Source organism: Toxotes jaculatrix, chromosome 15 (assembly GCF_017976425.1).
Source record: "Toxotes jaculatrix isolate fToxJac2 chromosome 15, fToxJac2.pri, whole genome shotgun sequence".
NCBI classification, from domain to species: Eukaryota; Metazoa; Chordata; class Actinopteri; family Toxotidae; genus Toxotes; species Toxotes jaculatrix.
Window position 1 is genome coordinate 24,943,945 of NC_054408.1, and position 20,147 is coordinate 24,964,091.

General features: G+C 42.7%; 1 protein-coding gene across 1 annotated transcript in view; it reads left to right on the plus strand.

The window, feature by feature from the left end:
- The window catches only part of LOC121193932 (contactin-associated protein-like 5), a 73,832-nt gene extending 54,529 nt beyond the window's left edge, over positions 1–19,303 (plus strand). Inside the window, exons 14-25 of the mRNA XM_041056362.1 lie at positions 1,985–2,185; positions 9,057–9,213; positions 10,066–10,193; positions 10,657–10,827; positions 11,467–11,685; positions 11,832–12,071; positions 14,690–14,917; positions 15,080–15,213; positions 16,694–16,781; positions 17,234–17,437; positions 18,361–18,435; positions 19,092–19,303. Of these exons, the coding sequence (XP_040912296.1) occupies positions 1,985–2,185; positions 9,057–9,213; positions 10,066–10,193; positions 10,657–10,827; positions 11,467–11,685; positions 11,832–12,071; positions 14,690–14,917; positions 15,080–15,213; positions 16,694–16,781; positions 17,234–17,437; positions 18,361–18,435; positions 19,092–19,303 (2,057 nt within the window). The remainder of the gene's footprint in view (positions 1–1,984; positions 2,186–9,056; positions 9,214–10,065; positions 10,194–10,656; positions 10,828–11,466; positions 11,686–11,831; positions 12,072–14,689; positions 14,918–15,079; positions 15,214–16,693; positions 16,782–17,233; positions 17,438–18,360; positions 18,436–19,091) is intronic.
- The last annotated feature ends 844 nt before the right edge of the window (positions 19,304–20,147 follow it).

Genomic DNA, 20,147 nt, shown 5'->3' on the forward strand with positions numbered 1-20,147 from the left:
CACTATAATCTCTGCATGGTCATAAAGCTTCTTCAGGGATACAAGGCAAACACAGAATGAAAGAATGCTCGAATAATACAGAGAAGTTCTAGTCAATACTCCCAATACAACATCAGCGATTAACATCAAGCAAAATACGGTCATATATAACTCATATATAAATCATTTTAATTGCATCCGTGTTTATCTCATAACAGCATGGTTTAAAAAAATATAAAAATAATTTAAAATACTAGATGTCTGTAGAAAGGACCTTACCCTACATCACAGACTCAGACCTTGAGTCACTGAGCCAGAAATCCTCAGAGGAACCACGAGGTCATTGAGCACTTGACAAACCTGATTATTTAGTTATTTAGATATATTATTATTTAGATATATTTCTAGTTTATAGATGAAAAACATGGCAGTGGTGAGATCTTATGGGCTTCTATTTATGAAAAATCCCATATCCCATTTTTCATGAAAAATGTTTTGGATTGTTTTGGTCGCTTACTTCTTCCATTCCTTCTTCCTTCTTTCACTTGGGAGGTGTACTCCTGCGTGAGGTCGGTGGGATTTGGTGCAGCCACATCACGTTCCTGTGCGGAGTGCGCAGCGGCCTCTGCACCCGTCAGGAATGACTCTGCAGAGAGTGAAAATGATTGCTGTTATTAGTCTGTGGAGCTGCTGCGCTGATGTGGAGCTCTGTGGTACAGAAACACAAGTCAGGTTTTGGACACACAGCCAATATTCATTAGCAAGATCAGTCCAGTGCCATTTGGGCTTTTTCATGGGATTTACTGATGAGGAGAAAAACATATTGAGGCTCCTCCTGTCCATATTGTTAAGTGTCCCTGAGCTAGACACTAACCCCGAATTGTCTCCTGCCGTCAAGGCCGCACGCTGCCTCATTGTCACCGGTGGGTGAGCGGAATAAACCAGTCACATGAGAAGCAACTTGTAAAATGCTTTGGATAAAAGTGTTAAGTAAATGCAATTCAAATGATGTCTGTTAATTAGCAAACAGTTGCTCATTTTCACATCCAGCACTTAACGGTGCAACATGTCCTCTGCTGCTGCTACTTGTAGTATACACGTGCATTGCTAATGTGCTGTTTGTGTGAAACTCTGTATACAAGTGCTCTTTATACTCTTTTATACTGTTTTACATTTTCCACACCTTTTATTTATTTCTGTATAAAGTATTCCTTACTGTTGTGTTTTTTGCTTTACAACTGCTGGAGTTGTCTTGTTCTATAAACTGAATTAGCCAGTTTGACTCTGTGAAATATTTCAGAAATCAGAATCAGAATCAGAAAGACTTTATTAATCCCCGTAGGGAAATGTTACGTACAAACTCCCAAATGAAATGAAGAAGAAAAATTGCACAGAGAATGTACACCAAGTGAGAACAATGTTTCTAAGATTAAGATTAAGATATACATATATTCCAATATCAAACAGAAAATAGAATAAAATAGAAAATAGAAAAACATAAAGACATCTTCATATTTGCATTATATACATGAGGTATGTGGTTTAACAGTTTAAAAATGATGTATACACAGTATACATCTTGATTGCGACAGACAGGAATGATTTCCTGTGTCGCTCTGTTGTGCAGTGTGGAACAGTGAATCTGTTACTGAACAAACTGCTGAGACTGATCACCGCATGGTGGAGAGGCTGTGAAGGAGAGTCCAATATTGTCCTAACTTTGGACAATATTCTTCTCTCCAACACTGTATTTCAACTTGTTTCTAACAAGATTTGGTTTGTTTTAAAGAAGTACACATTAGTGAGTTGTAGAAAATCAAGATAAATGGTCCACAGGTGGACAGACTTGTGTACAGTGTGCACTACCTGCTCAGCACCAAGCTATAAACACCTAATTACTGACTCTAAAGCATGTTTTATGTGTGTAGAGGAGACGGTGCGGACAATGGGTCCACACCAGAGTCCTAACAAGTGGTTGTGTCTGTGTATATGTATGTGTGTTCAGAGGAGAGGGTGTGGACCGTGCTGACCCACAACATCACAGCTCCGGTCCGAGTCCAGGGCTCGTCTCTGCAGAAACCTCACGTCATGAAGTTAAACTACAGCACCTCGGCCGAACAAATACGCGCCATCATAACGGGGTCGGAGCAGTGCCAACAGGAAGTGGTTTACAACTGCAGGAAGTCCCGCCTTTTCAGCACCAAAGGTAAAACAGTCTGATTTTTCTCTGAAGGTCACTTTCTTGCCGCCTCTTCTCCTCCAGCCCGTCTTGTGTTACACTGAGAAAAACCTGCTCTGACCTCATGAACTAATACCGACGCTCTGCCTCTTGCGTTACTCGCGTCCTTTATGTTTTTGCCGTAACTTGAAAGGCACTCTCCAATCTTTTCTCTGTACATTCATCTTGAATTGCTCTGGGAGCCTTTGGTGTCACAAACACTGTGCATTTGCTCCTAAATCATGAAACATTCATGAGGTCTTGAATTCCACCGTTCCCTCGGCGCCTTGTCAACACAAACAAACAAGTTCATTATCGCAGCAGATCAAAGAGACAGGGAACACGCTGTTTTTCAGCTGTTTGGACACCATCTACTGCAGCCCCATTTGATCAGCGGTTCGCCTCTGTCGCCTGGGGACAGACTCCGACTGTGGAAAAAGGTCAAAAGCTATCCGTCACTTCGCTGACCATGTAGACAGAAATAAATCCCCGTTTCCAACACACTGAACAGCCTTCTCTAATTAATTATTGGACGGGATCCAGTTCATCGGTAATCATGCTGATTTATGAGGAGAAAATATCTTTTATTGACCTGAACTGCAGAGGGAACTGAACTTTTATTTGAAACAGGTTTGTATGGAATGTGTATGTTTCTAATTTCCCCTTTTTAACGAGTACTTTTTAAAATATATGGTAAGTCTTTTTTCCCAGTTCCTGATCTGCTCCTGTTTCCGTTTACCATTAATTGCATACTTAACATTTCCTCAATGATTAGCTGTTGTCTTGACATATTCTACATAAAACACCTAGAGTTTTTTCAGACAGCAAAGTAGAATCTACAGGAAGTGTTTTTTCATTAACTGTAGCTTTACACTGATTGAAAAAAAAAAACCCCCAGCAAAGTAGAAGCGACTGAAGTGATTCGCAAGTGACAAGAGTCTACAAAATAAGAGAAACTCAGAGCAACAACTTTGGTGAACTTTCAGATTTGCAGTCAGAATTCATAAATCAGCAAAGCTGCTGTCAGAAGCATCTGTTCCTGCCATCTCTGGAAAAAAATAAAGACATGTTCTATAATAGTAATAAATAGATTTTGAAGCTCCTTCCACATAATACAGCTTTTCATACAGAGAAACTGCTTTAAAATAAAGAGAGAACAGCCATTAGAAATGTAACACATGCACATGCTTGAGTGCAGATAAATGTAATATTTAAAAAAAAACTACACGGTGTGTTTGACTTGTGTGGCTGGTTTTACTGTTTCAATCCTTTCCTTTGTTTTTGCCTGTATTTTACTTTCTTTTGTTCATAATTACATTTGATAGAATCTAAAATGGCAAAAAAAAAAAAAATATCTGGAGAGTGGTGAATCATATGCTGTCCTTCTATGCACAGCGTTTTGTATCTTTGTCAGTTAGTTGGATGCAGGAAGCAGGGTCACATGATGTGACAGATGACTGAGTTCATTAGAACGCATGCATCTTTTTATCCAGTTTTAAGCCTCGTTATGCTTGTTAGTTCCTGGGTAACATATGACTTTTCTTTCAGTGTTTTTTAACTACCAGTTGTCAACGTTGTCCTGTCCAACAGGTGGACAGTTAGTAGTTAGTTGTTTGCGTGTGCAGCGAGTTCCCAGTGCATGGGCCAAAAATACCCTCCCTGTCACCCCATCCCTGTCCAGAACACACAGACAGCGAGCAACTGAAGACAGGCATCATCAGTGAGAGAACACTTGTCCCCTGTGATGTCTCTTGTCTCTGTAGGAGCTGCTCTTGACCAGTCCTCTATCAGGGTCTGCTGAATATCCCTTTATCACTAAGACTTTACCCTCATTTGAACTTAATAGGGCTAAAGCTGGTTGATTGAAGCCTTTCTATTCTCTTCTAATTTACCCATCTCCTGGCCCATCTGGCCTTTTCCTGTCTGATTTCTTCTTTCTTATCTTCTGCTATAAAACTGGACAAAGTTTTAATTATTGATGATTTTAACTTCTCAATTATTGATGATTTTAATTTCTCAATATTACTTAGTCTTTTAACTTTATACAGCATGTTTCTGGACCCACCCATTAGAGTGGAGCATAAAGTGGGCACACAGTCTTAACTATTGATGTCCCTCTTTGAGGATTTCATAAATTGCGATTGCGTTGTTATTGATGTTTCTTGTAATTTAGATCTGCTGCCCCATAAACATATGTCTCGTAGGAGCATCATCACCCAGAGCAAAGCTGAAAATTTCATGGCTTTATTTGACTGAGATGTACGGTCAAACTGTAATGATGTGGAGGCCTTGGTCCAATTATTTAATGAACAGTGCTCCTCCGAATTGGATAGAGTGTTTCCTTATAAATCTAGACAAATCTCCTCTGTCAGATCCTCACCTTGGATGAATGAGTCAATCTGCAGTTTTAGGTGAAAATGTAGGAGGACAGAGGAGAGATTTATGGAAAGCCACAAACGAGAGGTCCATCACTTCCATCTTAAAGAGTTTTTAATCTGTTTGAATGAAATGATGAGGGATCCTAGGACTGCTTATTCTGCCAACCTCATTTCATCTACCAAAAGGCATTCAGAAGTTCTCTTCCAGCCTATAAACACTTTTCTCTCCCCTTACAAAAAAAAACACATGAATTTCCCGGGCTTTCCACGTGACCACATGTACATGTTATACACACCTGGTGGTTGAATTAGTATTAGTTACAACTAAAGCTATGACAAGTTAAAGGAAGACCATGAAAAAATGAGTGGAGAAACTGGATGACAGTGCCCCCCCCTCCACAGGACAGGAGGGGTCAATGAATGGTCTGATGAGTATGAACGTGATGTGAATCACATCACCAATATCAACCCAGCTATGTTAGATTTTGGACTGATGAGTTAGACAGAGACTTGGAGAATCAATGTCAAGGATCATTGAGGATGTTCAGGTGGCAAATTAAGCCGTAACACCTCACTAAGGCATTAAATGCTGTTTTTTCCCTTTAATTTGCCTGTCACCTGTCTGTATAAACAGTAACACAAACATAACAACAAAATACACAGATTATAGATTATTATTTAACAGATTATATTGAACTACAATAAACATTAAGGAAGTCATGTGTGCATTGTGGGCATGGCTTTATTATCAACATTAAATTAGTTTCTGCATCAAACATATCTTTCTGTAGTACATTTTGTTGTTTCTTATTTCCCAACATAGATGCTGATGCACAGTATCTGTGGTGAGAAAAAAAATCACCGTTCTCTAGGTCTCACTCCATCTAGTCACTGTGGAGTCACCCACCTAGACTACTGAAACCATCAAAGAGATGAATGAGATGTAAAGACTGGATACTCTCATAAAGATGAGAAATTATTGGAATTGTACACGGGGAGATTGACAAGTGTGTGGCCCACAGTAGAAGGAGATGAGTTATATTCAGCTCTCATTACATGCATGTGCAGTTCAACCTTCTGATTGGTTATGCAGAAAGTTCGACGTTAATAACTTTCACGTTTTTTTTTGTTTCGGGTAATTGAAAATTGCAAGTCAGCTCTGTCTGAGACAATGGACACATCAACCTTCCTCGTCTTCAGTCATCTGGTACCTCGGTCACAAAGGCGCGTCGCCCACGGAGGTCCTTGACCTGATTTAACCTGATTTAGCACTGTTAAAATACGACCTCTTCCCCAAGGAAAAGCACAAACTACGGGAGAGAGAAGTTACACCGTTAATGACATGCAGCAGTGTATTATAAATGCATGGGGAGGGAGATAGAGAGTGAGGAAGAGATATGAAGTGCGTTGTGGGAGCTGCCCCCACAGCCTTGGCCTATAGCAGCATAACTAAGGGATGGTTCAGACTTCACCTGAGCCAGCAGTAACAGCAGGCTTTATCGAAGAGGAATGTTAAAGCCTAAACTTAAATGTAGAGAGGGTGTCTGCCTCCCAAATCCAAACTGGGTGCTGGTTCCACATTACTAGTAACCACAAGTAAGGCTGCATTCTGTTAGCATAGTGTCCTAGTAATAGGGTACATTGTTTGAGCAATGGAAATGTGTGTTTCCTGGTAATTCTGCCTAAAGGAAGCATATTTAGGATGAAAAGTATTGGTCCCAGCATAGAACCTTGTGAAGCCCCATGACTAACTTTTGTGTGCATGGAAGTGTTATTGTTATCATGAACAGACTGGAATCTATCTGAGATAGTTGGCCAAAATGTCTGGATCAAGAGGTGGCTTTTTAAGTAGAGTTTTAATTGAACCTGTCTAAAAGACAGGTTGATGGTTTAGGTGAAGTTAACTCAGAGAGATCTATAGGAGAGAAACAGTCTGAATATCATTCAGGTATACAGCAATTCTATTCTAGACAATACATCTAGATAGATGTATTTATTTTTCCCAGACTGGGATATCCCGATCCCAAATCTGTGACATTTATGTGAAGGAGATTATGAATTTTTTTCTTTAATAGTTACAATTGTATTTTTAAAGAAGCTCATGAAGTCATTACTGCTGGGAGTTACAGAAATACATGGCTAAATAGAGCTCCGACCCTCACCTGAGCCTGGTGTGATACCAGCTTCTTTCAGTAAATTCAATTTAGCATTTGCAGATGGACCCACAGCACGGTAAAACACCGAACAGAGGAGACACTGGTGTTTTATACACCCTGATATCTGTAAGGTCAAGGGCTCAGAATGAGTTACACATGATCTTGTATTAGCACAGATTCCGTCTTACACAATGGACAGAGCAGTTTAGGTTAGCACATCTTACCCTGGTCTGTCTTGTCTCTGAGCACAAGCAGCTTCTGTTTGTAGCAGTTTGTAGAGTCATAAAGAGCACAGTTCGTAGGGTTTCATCACTCATCATTCATTCTATGGTGTGGTGAGAATCTCATTAGGCCGCAGAGATTACATAGGTGCAGGTAGAGGTTACCAAGATTGCATAGCTTGGGGATAGAGGTTACCTGGTGACAAGTTAACAATTACATATGTTCTAGGTCTCTATTGATTATTGGTTTCTGCAAATTTCTACTACACTGACTACAGATCTGAAAAGAAACATGGGGCTGTTCTTATTTTATTCCACTAATGTATAATAGGAATTCTGGCATTACAGGTGTTGTCAGACTGTCTTTTCAGGTCTTTTGCAGCTTTGGCAGTGTCTTCTTTAAAGCTTCCTCTGATTCACTCTCTTTTTCAGAGGGGCAACAGTGTCGAGTGTATTTACATTTTGAGAAAAGCCAATTGATTGTAATAGTGAATTAAAGGCAGAACTAAGGGTAATTGAGGAGAAGGTGGATGATGTACAGTAACTTAAACGTTTCTGGAGAACCTTTGAATGTGACTGCTGCTTGGTGTGTATTCAGGATTATCAGCTGTCAGATGCTGGGTATTTGTACAGGTGGATGTGAGGCACCACTGCATGGTAGACAGACACTGGTTGTGATGGTAGCACTGGGTGATTGGATTGGTGGCATTGATAGTCCTGCTGCCACCTCAGGCTGTGATATATAATAATATATAATGTGATATATAATCTAATTAGCCAATCAAAGTCACAGTTGTCTGCTTCTGCCCAGATACTGCTCACTCACTGGTTGCTATGGTGACTAGGCCCACTGGACCAGAATGTAAATACATAGACAAACTGATGAACTTCTGTGATACAGTTACAAATTCTTCTTGCTGATTTATTTAATTTAGGTGGTCAGGTTGCAGAAACCATCTCTGTGGGGTTTGGGGAGTGTTGGGAGGTTGACATCTCTAAGGAAACCACAGAGAAGCATGTGGGACTTCAGCTGCCTCGTGGTCTAAACTCTGGGATGTCACAGCTTTAGCTGTCTAATAAACTCTGTCACATTTCTAGATATGAGAGCTATTCTCTCCAAAGTGGGATGGATTCCATGTATATAGTCTACGTTGTTTGCTGGACACCACCTTGACAGACAGCGACTTCGTTTTGGGGACCTCTGATTGCTGGTTGTCGGGTGTTGGATGATTCTGTATTGGCCGCTCTGGCTCTGGTGTCTAACTTTTCTCAAACTAGAGCTGGCAGTAATCAGAGTTGGTTTCTCAGCAGATGTGCTGCTGAATGGGGAGATCCTGTTTGAGTCATGAACTGGTTGGTGGTGAACCATGGACCCAGCCAGCCTGGCTTCCCAGGTACCCTGAGCAGGAGATACGCAGCTCACCAGTCCCATCAAAGTTTAGCTTTTATTAGTTGATAAAAATGTAAAACATTTCGTGACATATCTTGTTTTCAAAGGTCACCTTTTATCTAGATTTAACCATTATGTTCAGGAGGAAAAAAAGGTCGCCTTTGTCACACACACAAATTTTCTATGCCACATCATCATGAGATCACAATGCAGAAAAGTGAAGTGAAGAAATGTGTTGGATTTCAGTCCAGCAAACAGCAGCATGGACCTGCCTGTTCTAAATGCAAAAATTCATACATAAAAACCAAATACATGTAACAGTGCTTATTGTAATTCGCTCTATTTCTTCTAATCTTCCACCGGTCTTCTTCTCTCACCTTCACTTCTTTACATTTTTATTCACTCTCTTTTTCATGGTATTGTTCTATGCCTTACCAAACCAAAGATGGCTAATAAGCAATACAATAATACAAAAATGTATTTGTGTATTTAATGAAATTATAGACATACACACAGCATGTTACATACACACCTACAGAATGTATCTGTAAACGTACAGGACAGCAGGACCTTTGGCAGAAATACAGGAAACACACAGTACACACATTCTGTGGACATACCCATCACTCAGTCATCTTTACTGTTTGTGTTCAGGTCTTATTTCAGTGTAATCCAGTGTAGAGCCACTTCTCTGACTCTGGTGTTTGATTGCAGACGGCCGCCCTCTGTCCTGGTGGCTGGATCAGAGAGGAGAGAGGCGGAGCTACTGGGGGGGCTTCCTGCCTGGAGTACAGCAGTGCTCCTGCAGCCTGGAGGAGAACTGCATCGACATGAACTACTTCTGCAACTGCGATGCCGACAGAGACTCGTGGTACATAACACACAACAGCAGCTGTCGCGTCTGCACAACACTAAAGATTCTCAAAGCCGGGATGAAACTATAAGAAGTGCATCAAAAGCACTGTGATCAGCCTCAGGAAAAATCTCAGTGAAGCAGAGTTCATGTTCACGTTCTGATTTCTTTTATATGGTGGTTAATTAATACTAATATTAACAAGGAGAGGAACAAGCAGAAGATTAAGCCTTATTTTTTATAGCATTTGCAAAGCGTACAGCTTTACATCACACAACAGCTTTTCATTAAGAATATATGCAGATGCTGCTGAGCAGCAGTGGCCTTTGCTGCCCAGGTGGTAATGACAGGACACTGGCACTATTCTGTATTAATACAGCACTACACAGAGAGACAGAGAGAGAGAGAGACCCACAGTAAGTTGCTTGAAAAGGAGAAAACATCCAGCAGCATGACAGAAATGAATCGGTGTGTGTCACTACAGGTTGAAGCGCTCTGAGACGAAAGGCTCAGAATCATATTACACACTATATTAACCTGAAAGCTTTCAGTTTCAAACTCTGCAGTTTGCTTCCGAATGATTAATTAGAGTTCATAAAGGACTGGGACGAAACAGAGCACAGTGTGTCACAGTTTCGGCGTGTTACACTTTCTGGATCGCTTTGCATACTGTATGTTAGTCCTCACCTCGGCTGGTCCTCTCTGGGGATTACACATTAGGGAGCTTCATTTGCATTTTTTCCACAGGCACTTGTCTGAATCGTGATGTATGGTTCTGTTTCCACTGATTTACTCTACAGAGGAATACATTTATCTGTGGTTTGTGTGACAGCTCTGTTTTTTTGTTTTTTTTTTCTTCTTCTATCACAGGGCTAATGACACAGGAGTCCTCTCCTACAAAGACCATCTGCCAGTGAGCCACGTGGTGATCGGAGACACCAACAGATCGGGCTCGGAAGCCACCTACCGAATCGGCCCTCTTCGTTGTTATGGAGACAGTAGGTGATCTTTTCAGCGTTGAGGCTTTGGGTTTCTGGGTGCAGATGGAGACGCTGAATCTCGGGCTTGATGTTGATTGAGACGACCCATGTTAACCTGTACTTTTAACATCATATCAAGATTAATAATAACGGTTGCTTGCCAATGGCTGTTGGCCAGTTAGCCCTGGCCTTAGCATGCTAACTTTAGCAGAAGAAAAGAAGTAATAGAAATAGAAGCAAACCAAGAGTTAACAGTGATGTTGCATTCCAGAGCTGGAGGCAGCTCTTGGCAAAGGAATGAAATTTAATACTTAAAACACAACGTTTCTTCTGGACGGATAAGTAACCAGCTGTTAATTCTAACGCTGGCTGTGTAGCGATAGCAAAAACTTGCATGTAGCTTCTTTAATGTCTCACTGAACATTTTGCCTTTCTATCAGCCTCCCACCAGCTCGCCCACTTCCCTTTGATTTTCTTCCAGAGTCCATGTGGAACGCTGCATCCTTCTACCAGGAGTCCTCCTCCCTCCTCTTCCCCACCCTGCAAGCCGAGCTCGCCTCTGACATTTCCTTCTACTTCAAGACCAGCATTCCTTCAGGAGTGTTCCTGGAGAACCTGGGTCACAAAGGCTTCATCCGAGTGGAGCTCAGCTGTGAGTGAATGATCCAACATGACTCCTAACCAGCTGGAGTGAGACTGATAGGAAACGCGACAGAGGAGAGCACGAGGGCATGTTCGCAATAAGCAACACCACACAAACTTTCTCTTGCTTTTCTTTGATGGAAATGCTGTAGCTGCTGAAGTTTAATTTCCCAAGAAAGCTGTCAGACCTGTACAGCGTGGATGGAAACCTAATGACCTTAGAGAGTAGAATTTCCTTACTGCCTCTGCACAGGAGAAGAGTTACGTTCTTAAAGAGCATACGTGATGTAGAAGTAAGATTTATTTGACCCTCTGTTGAAAGAAAAATAATGTGCGTGTTGTTTGCTGTGCAGAGCAGGAGACCAGGGGTCTCATTCATAAAACATGGGTTGTATACCACATGTAAAGTCAAACATTAGAGCACACAGTTTTCTCTTCTTATAAATCATAATCAACGTGTGGTATAATGCACTATAATTTAATACAATATAATGTAATATAATTATTTTTTGTGCAGTACTGAAATCAAACCAACCCCCTTGACATGTTTCACTGCAGCACCAGAGATCAAGCTCTCCCAGCAGCACTGTGTAATAGAACATACACAAACACACATAAGATATACAATCTGACTCTGGGTGTGTCTCAGCTCCCTCAGTGGTGACCTTCTCCTTTGACGTGGGAAATGGTCCAGCAGTCCTGGCTGTGAAGTCCCACCTCCCTCTGAATGACAGGCAGTGGCACTACGTGAGGGTGGAGCGTAACGTGAAGGAGGCGTCGCTGCAGGTCGACCAGCTTCCTCTCCGCTTCCTGGAGGCTCCAGCGGATGGACACCGCCACGTACAGCTCAACAACCACCTGTTCGTAGGTACGACAGCTTCTGAGGAGAGAACAGAATCACATCGCATCAAATCGATCAACAGTTCAGATGATGATAGAGCATTTTCAGTGTGTTTTCACATAGCCTGTATAACCTGGTTTCTATGAGTAACCTACCTAGTTGTCTTCATCCAGGGGCAACGGCATCCCAGCAGAGGGGCTTCCTGGGCTGCATCAGGAGTCTGACTGTCAACGGTGTGGTCTATGACCTGGAGGAGAAGGCTAAGACGGCGCCAGGGGTGAGCTCTGGGTGCCCAGGTTACTGCAGCAGCTCCAGCAGCCTCTGCCACAACAGAGGAAGGTGTATCGAGAAGAGCAGCGGCTACACCTGCGACTGCTCGCAGTCAGCCTACGGAGGACCCGCCTGCAAAGACGGTGAGCGACAGTCAACCTGGGATCACACTGTACACACAACCCTAGAACCTGTAAATGTGTGATAGGAATTTGAGCACAGAGCAGTGTTCAGATGACCGTATGGTGGTGCTAGGGTCAAGGGTCACCTCTCCTCTGGGCTCCATGAATATTTGAAATCAACAACCCTAAATTGTTATACAAAGCGACCTGTTCATGTTTCATTCACAAAAATATCTGTAGAGCTTCAAGTCCTGCTGTTAGGAATCAAACGTTCAGAAGGTTCGTCCAACGCTGTTACACAAGTTTGGTTCTGTTCTAGTGTTCTGGGTCCAACCACTCTGTCTGTCTCCGCTCTGATACAGTAAACCGTCCATTGTTTCATTTCCTTTCACTGCTGCAGGAAAACGGGAAGTGAAGCAGTTTCTTCATCCCTGAAAAAGGCCTGTTTCATGACATTTACAGGATCAGTGATTGGTCACCTTTCAGTGAACCTTTTCTTTTTTTTCTTTTTATTGTCTTATCTTGGGAATTTTACCAGTAAAAAAAAAAGGTAAAGACCTTTGTAGCTGCTTCATTTTCAATAAAAACTGGAAAAAAATGGGGGTTTGCTAAGACTTTTGAGCAGGTGTTGATGCTAAATAACATCTTGCTAAAGCAGATTGGTCCATGAATGGAGGGACATGACAGGCGATGGGCTCTGGTAGTGTAAAATATCTCGATTTGTTCATGTCTCATGAGTCCCTTATCTATGTCCTTCATTCACGTTTTCTGTTCAGCTGGTCTCCTTTGCCTCTAAGAGACATCAGCAAGAGAAGAAAACAAAAAGACTGATGATGATGTGTACAGATGTGGCTGTTGTTGGGACAGACATGGTATAGTCAACAAAAGACCTGCAAAATATAATGTTTGTAGGTCCCTTTGTTTTAATATCACCTGTCCAGCATGTTAAAGAAAGAACCTTTTCAGTAAGTTGACGAAGATGTGTGCTCTGCCTCAGCCTTCTGCTGGTGTTATGTCTGCAGCCAGTTCATCTTCAGGTAATGTTCAGTCCATTGTACATGCAAAACATCAGTGATTTTATGTAGTTGATATTCACTGGATGTTAGAGTAGAATTAATATTTCCACTGTGTAGTTTTTACTTGAGCTTCTGCAGCTTGCGGCACAGCCTCCCTGTGAGGACGCAGACGCAGCAGAAGACAAAATGAGCGAGCAGACTTTGTTCCACAAGAATCAATTTTAAAATACAATCATCAGAATTTAGAACTAGTTATTTTAAAACACAATTTCCAAGGCTGTCAGTCAGTCATCAATAATTAAAACAGGATGTGCTCAAGCTTTGAGAGAGAGGAGCTTTTTGGAGCTAAAGAGGAAGCTGGGAGGCACCTCTGAAACAAGTAAGAGAAGGACCACCCACTCCGCTGCACTCCTGCGTCACAACGACAGAACAGCATCAAGGAAACAGTCCTCCCAAATTAAATCCAACAAATGTAAAGCCACTAAAGGCTGACAATGTAGGAATACAATAAAATATCACTAAAACTAAGTGCAGTGCATAAAACACCGGCAAAAACACGGTGAACCAAAGATTAAAAGGCAGCGTCACGTAAAATTCAAGTGAGTATCCTGTCTCACTGTTAGAGTGGGCAATACAGCAGAGGCAGTCTCTGCTCTGCGGGGACACAACCATCCAGTGATTTACATATGCATGAAATCAGTCAGGACTGACAACACAGAAAGGGAAGCTTGGCTGTACACAACGCTCCTTTATGCCAGGGAGTAACACTCAGGACCAGGTGGACATTCACAGCAGGAAGAGGGAAGATCACACTGCTCTACCACGGGTCTCTATGTCCAGGAGACTACTGACAACTCGCTGGTGGAGGGTTAGCTGGCTGTAATGGGTGGTAGAGAAGGGTGACTCAACCTAACCTGACTCAACCTGATTCAGCCTGGCTTAACCTGCCGGTTCCACAAGCTGTAAGTGATTTTACAGTGTCAGGGGCAGCAGAGGATCTCCTCAGTGACAGTGACCTGTGGAAAAACACTGAGGCAGCAGTTCCCTAACAACTACTGAATTTGCTTCATTTCTGTTGATTTTGATGGCAGATTTCAATTCAAGGGGGACAGTTCTAAGTATGAGAAAATCAGTAAAAGGAGCCGGGGCCCCGTAGCCAGGGGCAGATTTTGAACCTGAGGTCCGTGGGGATAGCCGTGGGGGTTGTGGAAAGGATTTCTTCTCATTTCTTGGAGCACAAAGTAAACTGCACCCAACAGTTAGAAGCATATTTACACTCTGTGACGCTTAAAGTGTTTGGACAGAGAGTTTGCTTTTGCTCTTCTCCCTCAGATGCTTCAGAGGCAAATAATAAAGCCAAATACAGGCTGAGTATGTCACAGTGCATTTACACACAGTCTGATCTGTGGACAATATCCTAAACTGAGACATTGACAGAAGAGACTCGGAGAGAACCCATCTGTTGGTGCAAATGGTTCTTGTGTGAGACTTACTGACTGGTCCATCCATCCAAGACAGAAGACATGAGGACAGCTACTGATAATGACATGTGTCAGCCTTAGATTTTTAGATTTCTCTCCTGTTATACACAGTGTCCTCTGTGTCCTCTGTGTCCGTGTGCAGAGGTTTCGGTGTCCTTCGACAGGGAGTCCTCGGTCACCTTTACCTTCCAGGAGCCTTTCTCAGTGATGCAGAACAGAAGCTCCCAGGCCTCCAGTGTTTCCAGAGAGAGCGGCAGCAGGGCCAGAGAGGACGTGGCCTTTAGCTTCATCACCTCCCAGACCCCGGCCATGCTGCTGACCGTCAGCGCCTTCAGCCAGCAGTACATCGCCGTCATCCTGGCTCACAACGGTACACGCATCTGACGTTTCACAGTACACTTACACTGAACATGAGTAACCAGCGTACATCGAATAAAATCAAAATTTACGTCTAAAAGCTAAATACGTGTTCAGACAAGGGCCAGCAGAAGCTTTTCATGCTGTTTGTGTGATTGTGTGTGTGTGTGTGTAGGAAGTCTGCAGATCTGGTATCACCTGCAGACACACAGGAAGCCAGACATGTTCTGTCCCATCCTCAGCAACCTGGCAGACGGACGACTCCACCAAATCAGAATCCATCGTGAGGGCAAAGACCTTTACATACAGGTGAGCCTCTAACTAATGCTGTGTGGAAAATATAAGCATTATTTCAGCTTTAGTGTAATTAACCGAATAAGTACATGTTATGTTTAGAACAAAAAGTCTCTTTAAGGACCCAGAAACAGGAATCAGACACAGGACAGACGGACAGAGGTCAACGAAAGGTGGGGTTTTTTTTTTTTTTTTTTTTTTTGTAAAAAGACAACACAGTCTCTGAGGTTGGAGCCGGGGCTGGCAGGTAAACCAGAGCAGGGCGTCCGTTAACTGGACCAGCCAGACAGGAATGGTGTCCAGGAGTAACAGGAAGCAGGTGAGTATCCACAGGAACAGGAGACAGCAGGAGAAACCACTGAGCGTGGCGAGGGGATGTCTGCCGCTGACAGCACTGATGGAAGGCTTTGCTTCATTAGAGCAATTCAAATAATATTTATTATTAAACTCAGACAATTCAAGTGCAGAAACATTTCCATCCCAAAGACGCACAGTTGACTTGAACGGATGATTTGTTTCTTCATCCATGAATATAGATTTAATACTGCGACTGCAGTAACTTAAACACCTACATCCCTGTCCTCTGTCTCTTCCCACACTGAGTCTGGGACATGTGCCGTCTTAGAGTCAAAAGACAGGTGTTATTGTCTGTATGTAACATAATAATTATCATGTCTAAAAACCTTTTAAAAATAAAGACATGTTCAACTGGGTCCATCGCTTGATAGGAACCCAAGATTAGCATAAACCCATCCATCCATAATTAAAAGACTATAATCAATAAGGTCCAGAACCAAGCAGATCTCATTAGGGGTAGATCTTCCTTTGAGGAATCCTGATTGAGCTGCGCGAATGATTTTCAATAAGCCTTCTTTAATCTTGCTGCCAAGACTCTTGTGAAAAGCTCATAATCCGTATTTAGAGGAGTAATAGGTTTTAGATTAAAGCTTAAAAAAAATCTCTTGTTCTTTTTCCAGGTTTAGGTCTTAATGTAATTATGGCTCGTTTTCATTGGTTCCTTTTTGATAATGCAGTCATTTAATATGGCAACATTTCTCTTCACAGGAATGGAAAAGCTGATGATATGTTTTTTTTTTTTTTTCCTGCCTACATTTCTCTAAATGACTGAAATGCGAGGTGTTTTTTTTTTTTTTTTGTTTTTTTTTGGATTGTTTCTTCTCGTTTCCTTGTGGTCGTGTGAGGTTCATGATGGTCCTTTTGTCAGTCATAACATAAATATGTCGGTCATAATAAACAAAAATAACCAAAGAAATGTTTGTTTCTGTGCATCGAGTCTTCAGTCGTAGGGTTTTCTGCTCTGTATCGAGCTGAGCGTCTGAGTCATGATGTTAGTGCGGCGGAAGCACTTAAAGCTAATTGTTTGGCTGATAGTGATTTGTGTGAAACGCAGCCTCTGATGTATCACAGCGTGCTGCTGTCTTGGTTTAGGTTTCTTGTAACTGGCTTTTTCTTTGATTGCTTTCCATCCCACCAGATCGACCAGGATATCCACAGGAAGTACACCATGTCATCTGATGCAGAGCTGATCTTAATCAGATCCCTGACACTGGGCAAAGTCATCAGTAAGTCCTCTTAGTTTTCCCTGAGAGGAGGTTGAGACGAGAAGAATGGATCGTTTCCTGTAACCGTTTCCTCTCCGTCCTTCACGTGGCTCTCAGAGATGACTTCAGATAGGGAGCAGGGATTTTTTTTTAATTTCTGTTCTCCCTGCTGCTGTAGTGGAGGGGTCTGAAACCACAGGAGGCAGTCTGCTGCCTGGATTTCCTGGTAAAGGATGAATTCGAAGCAATTACTATCAGTTTAATAAGTTAGAAAAGTTGTGGCTAATGTTGTAAACAAAGAGTAATCCATGTTATAGTGACCCAGTTCACTAGAAAACAGTTCAAATGAAACTGTCGAACCTTTTTACATGTTGAAAATATACTCATCAAATCAATTTAAAGGAAGGAAAATAATCAAACTCAGATAAACTCTGTCTCTGTCTGTCTGTCCATCTGTCTGTCTGTCTATCTAGGAAGAGACAGCTTCCATGAAGAGGTCATTCAGGCAGGTTCGAAGGGTTTCATTGGCTGCCTGTCCTCGGTCCAATTTAATCACGTGGCTCCTCTGAAAGCGGCGCTGCTGAATCGAGGGAGCTCTCTGGTCACTGTCCGGGGTCCACTGGTCCAGTCCAACTGTGGAGCACTGGCAGACTCTATCACATCCCACAATCTGCGAGGTAACACACACACACACACACACAGTTTATTTGAGTTTATTATTTACTTTTTTACGTTGAACAGTAACTGCAGCTGATAAATGAAAAGTAGAACACTCGAGTAAATGTATTTAGTGGCATAAGCAGAATACACCGACAGTTTACACCACAAATGATTTGACAGTGGTGAAGAGCATCGCTCAGAGGTCAACTTTCTTCTGTCAGAACAAGCCAGAACCCTGTGGCTGGATCATCACGAGGCACCACAGAGGGAATTAGCAGGGCATAATGTGCTTCAGACACTTTGAAATGAATTACAAAAAAATCAACTCAAATAAAGTTGGAACATAAACAGAGCCTTAACAAGGAGATGATGGAGACGTCAGCGTGGCACGTCGTTACTAAGACGGTTCAGAAATATCGCAAATGAGTTGACCCCCAAAGCATCTGTAAGCAGCTTATGTGATGGTCTGAGTCACACACACACACACACACACACACACACACACACACACACACACACACATACACTGTACATTAGTGAAATGTCAGCTGGTTGCTTGTAAGTACTTTTTGTCAGGCAGCAGCTGTTTTCTGGGAACACTGGTCCCTGCAGTGTTTTCTCATTGGATGATTAACATCTGTGGGATCAGACAGCCGCATTTCAAAAAAAAAAAAAAAGTTATAAACAACAAATAGAAAAGAATAAAAAAAAAAAAGGTTCTGAACCACATTTCTTTCATGTTCCTGTGTCTTTGCTGGTCGATTTCACGCTTCCACCGCGGCCGTTCGTGTCGTGATTATATTCCGGGAATCATTCAGGAGTGTATTCTGAAACACCTTTGTCACTGAGCAGATGATGGAGCTGACACAGGGTTGGACACATCACTCTGCATGTTGCTCAGAATACGGCGTTAATTCATTTCTTCCTCATGCTTCTACAGATCAAGCTGCAACAACAAATAAAGATAAGGAGCAGCGTGGTGGGGAGGCCAGCACCGGCGTGGCTGTCATCGCAGGTGTGTTTTTTTTTACTCTTCTTACTGAAAATGAGTCCCAGCGGTTCTGTATGACACTCAGTCCGTCTTCCTCCACCTTCATCCATCTGTTTTCTCAGCTCGGGCTCTTTTACACACACACACACTGTGGTTATGTCGGTGACTGCTCTGGTCTGGTATATGTTGGTTGGAGCCGTGGCAGTGCTGAGAACGAGGTCTTCCCGCTCTCGTCACCCTCCTGTGCAAGTCTGTTACCTGGGTCGACAGCTCAGGACGCTTTTCGCTCCATAACAGATAGTTAACTGCACGTGATTGTTGAATGGATCACACGCAGGAAAACATGCTGTCACACCTTTAACGTGACAGAAGGGAGTGCGAGTTAGAGACACCACCACCTGCTCACACAGAACATTTAATCTGATGCATTTCTGTTTGAATCTCTGCACGCAGACAGTTTCCTCTGAGGAAACCTCTCTGCAGGATTCCCCACACCTGTCAGTGCATCATGACATGTCCCACCAATGACGATTGTACCTGTCACCAAATCACCAAAAGTGTATTTGAGCCACTCCCCCCCCCCCATCCCTGCGACCGCTGCGTGGTTAGTTTTGTTTGGAATTGTTTGATAGTGACGTTTAAGAATTGTACTTGAACCTGGACCGGCGTCTGCTCCTCAGGTGTGGTGACAGCAGTGGTGTTCATCACGGCTTGCATCCTGGCCGTGGTGAGCCGCCTCCTGTACAGGCAGTGGGCCCAGAGGAGCAGCAGCGGCGGCGGCGGCGGCGGCATCAAGGAGAAGGAACAGGGCCACGGCGTGGACACGGACGCCAGGACAGAGATCCACCTCCACAACTCCCTCAGGGACAACGCGAAGGAGTACTACATCTGACTACACGGAGGAGTTCTTCACGACACCAGGAGTACTGCATCTGACAGCAGCATCTCTGGAGCTGGAGACCTGCACATTGACCCCGGGCCGTCCAGGGAGTTTCCTGCTGCGTAAAGAAGAAAGTAAAAACAACAACAACAAAAAAAAAAACAACACACAAAAGAGGGTGGAATCTTTACAGGCAGAAACTGTGAGCTGCTGCGGACGAATGAAAGGAGGAGTGAAGCGAGCCTGCTACACCACCTGAATGTGCACAACACTTTCTTAAGTCGTATCTCTTTTCTTTTCTTTTTTCTATGAACTCCAAATGCTGAATATTTCCACATTTCAGTAGAATATACTTCATGATACTTGGAAAATCGGTAGAAGTAGGCCTGGCCTGTAGGACTCTGTGCACAGTGGCTGCCATCTTTGTTTTGTTTTTGTTTTGTTTTGTTTTGTTTTTTTTAGTGTGGTGGTGAATGTTCTGCTGTCGGCAGTGAAGAGAAAAGGGGGCCCCGATTCTGCCTACTGTATGTGCCTAATTTGTCCTCCAGATTTTCTTTCAGCGTTTTTGGAAACTTTTATAGGCATGATCAGCACCGAGACAAGCCCGTTAACACAAGCAGGAACCTAAAACTAAAAAAAAAAAAAAAAAGAAAAAGAAAAGAAAAAAACAGACAGACGAAGGTGGAATTTGATCTCCCTGTAGCTCAACCACATCAGTCATGTGACCGTTAGACAACGAGTGAAATGTTCCTGTCGCTGGGTTGTTTTTGAGCTGCATTGTTGCAGTAGTATTATTAATCATTAACTCAGAGGTTTGACACACCTCTGAACTGTTTTGATTATTATTATTATTATT